This window comes from Etheostoma cragini, unplaced genomic scaffold (assembly GCF_013103735.1).
Source record: "Etheostoma cragini isolate CJK2018 unplaced genomic scaffold, CSU_Ecrag_1.0 ScbMSFa_2087, whole genome shotgun sequence".
Lineage (NCBI taxonomy): Eukaryota > Metazoa > Chordata > Actinopteri > Perciformes > Percidae > Etheostoma > Etheostoma cragini.
This window is the reverse complement of record NW_023266210.1, coordinates 3085-3329: the sequence shown is the minus strand read 5'-3', so window position 1 is coordinate 3329 and position 245 is coordinate 3085. Positions and strand designations below refer to the sequence as shown.

The window sequence follows — 245 nt, the reverse complement described above, 5'->3', positions numbered from 1 at the left end:
GTGTTCCAGGTGAGCAGTGTGATCCCGGGTGTTTTAACGGCTCGTGCTGGGCAGCGGGACCGGACCACTGCCAGAAATGTAAACACACAAACACACAAACACACAAACACACAACATTCCTACTAATTCCTAGTTCATAGCTAATGAATAACGATAATGTTTACTTCATTATATATCGTCAAAAAGGCTATGAGAGTGTATCAGTGTGTGTATCAGTGTGTGTGTGTGTGTGTGTGTGTGTGTGT

At 43.7% G+C, this 245-nt stretch overlaps 1 protein-coding gene across 1 annotated transcript in view; it reads left to right on the top strand.

Annotated features, from left to right (window-relative positions):
* Positions 1-5: 5 nt before the first annotated feature.
* LOC117940273 (melanoma receptor tyrosine-protein kinase) overlaps positions 6-245 on the top strand; it is a gene marked incomplete at its 5' end in the record, with an annotated part of 3055 nt that continues 2815 nt past the window's right edge. The window contains one exon of the mRNA XM_034865615.1: positions 6-78. Coding sequence (XP_034721506.1) covers positions 6-78 — 73 coding nt within the window. The remainder of the gene's footprint in view (positions 79-245) is intronic.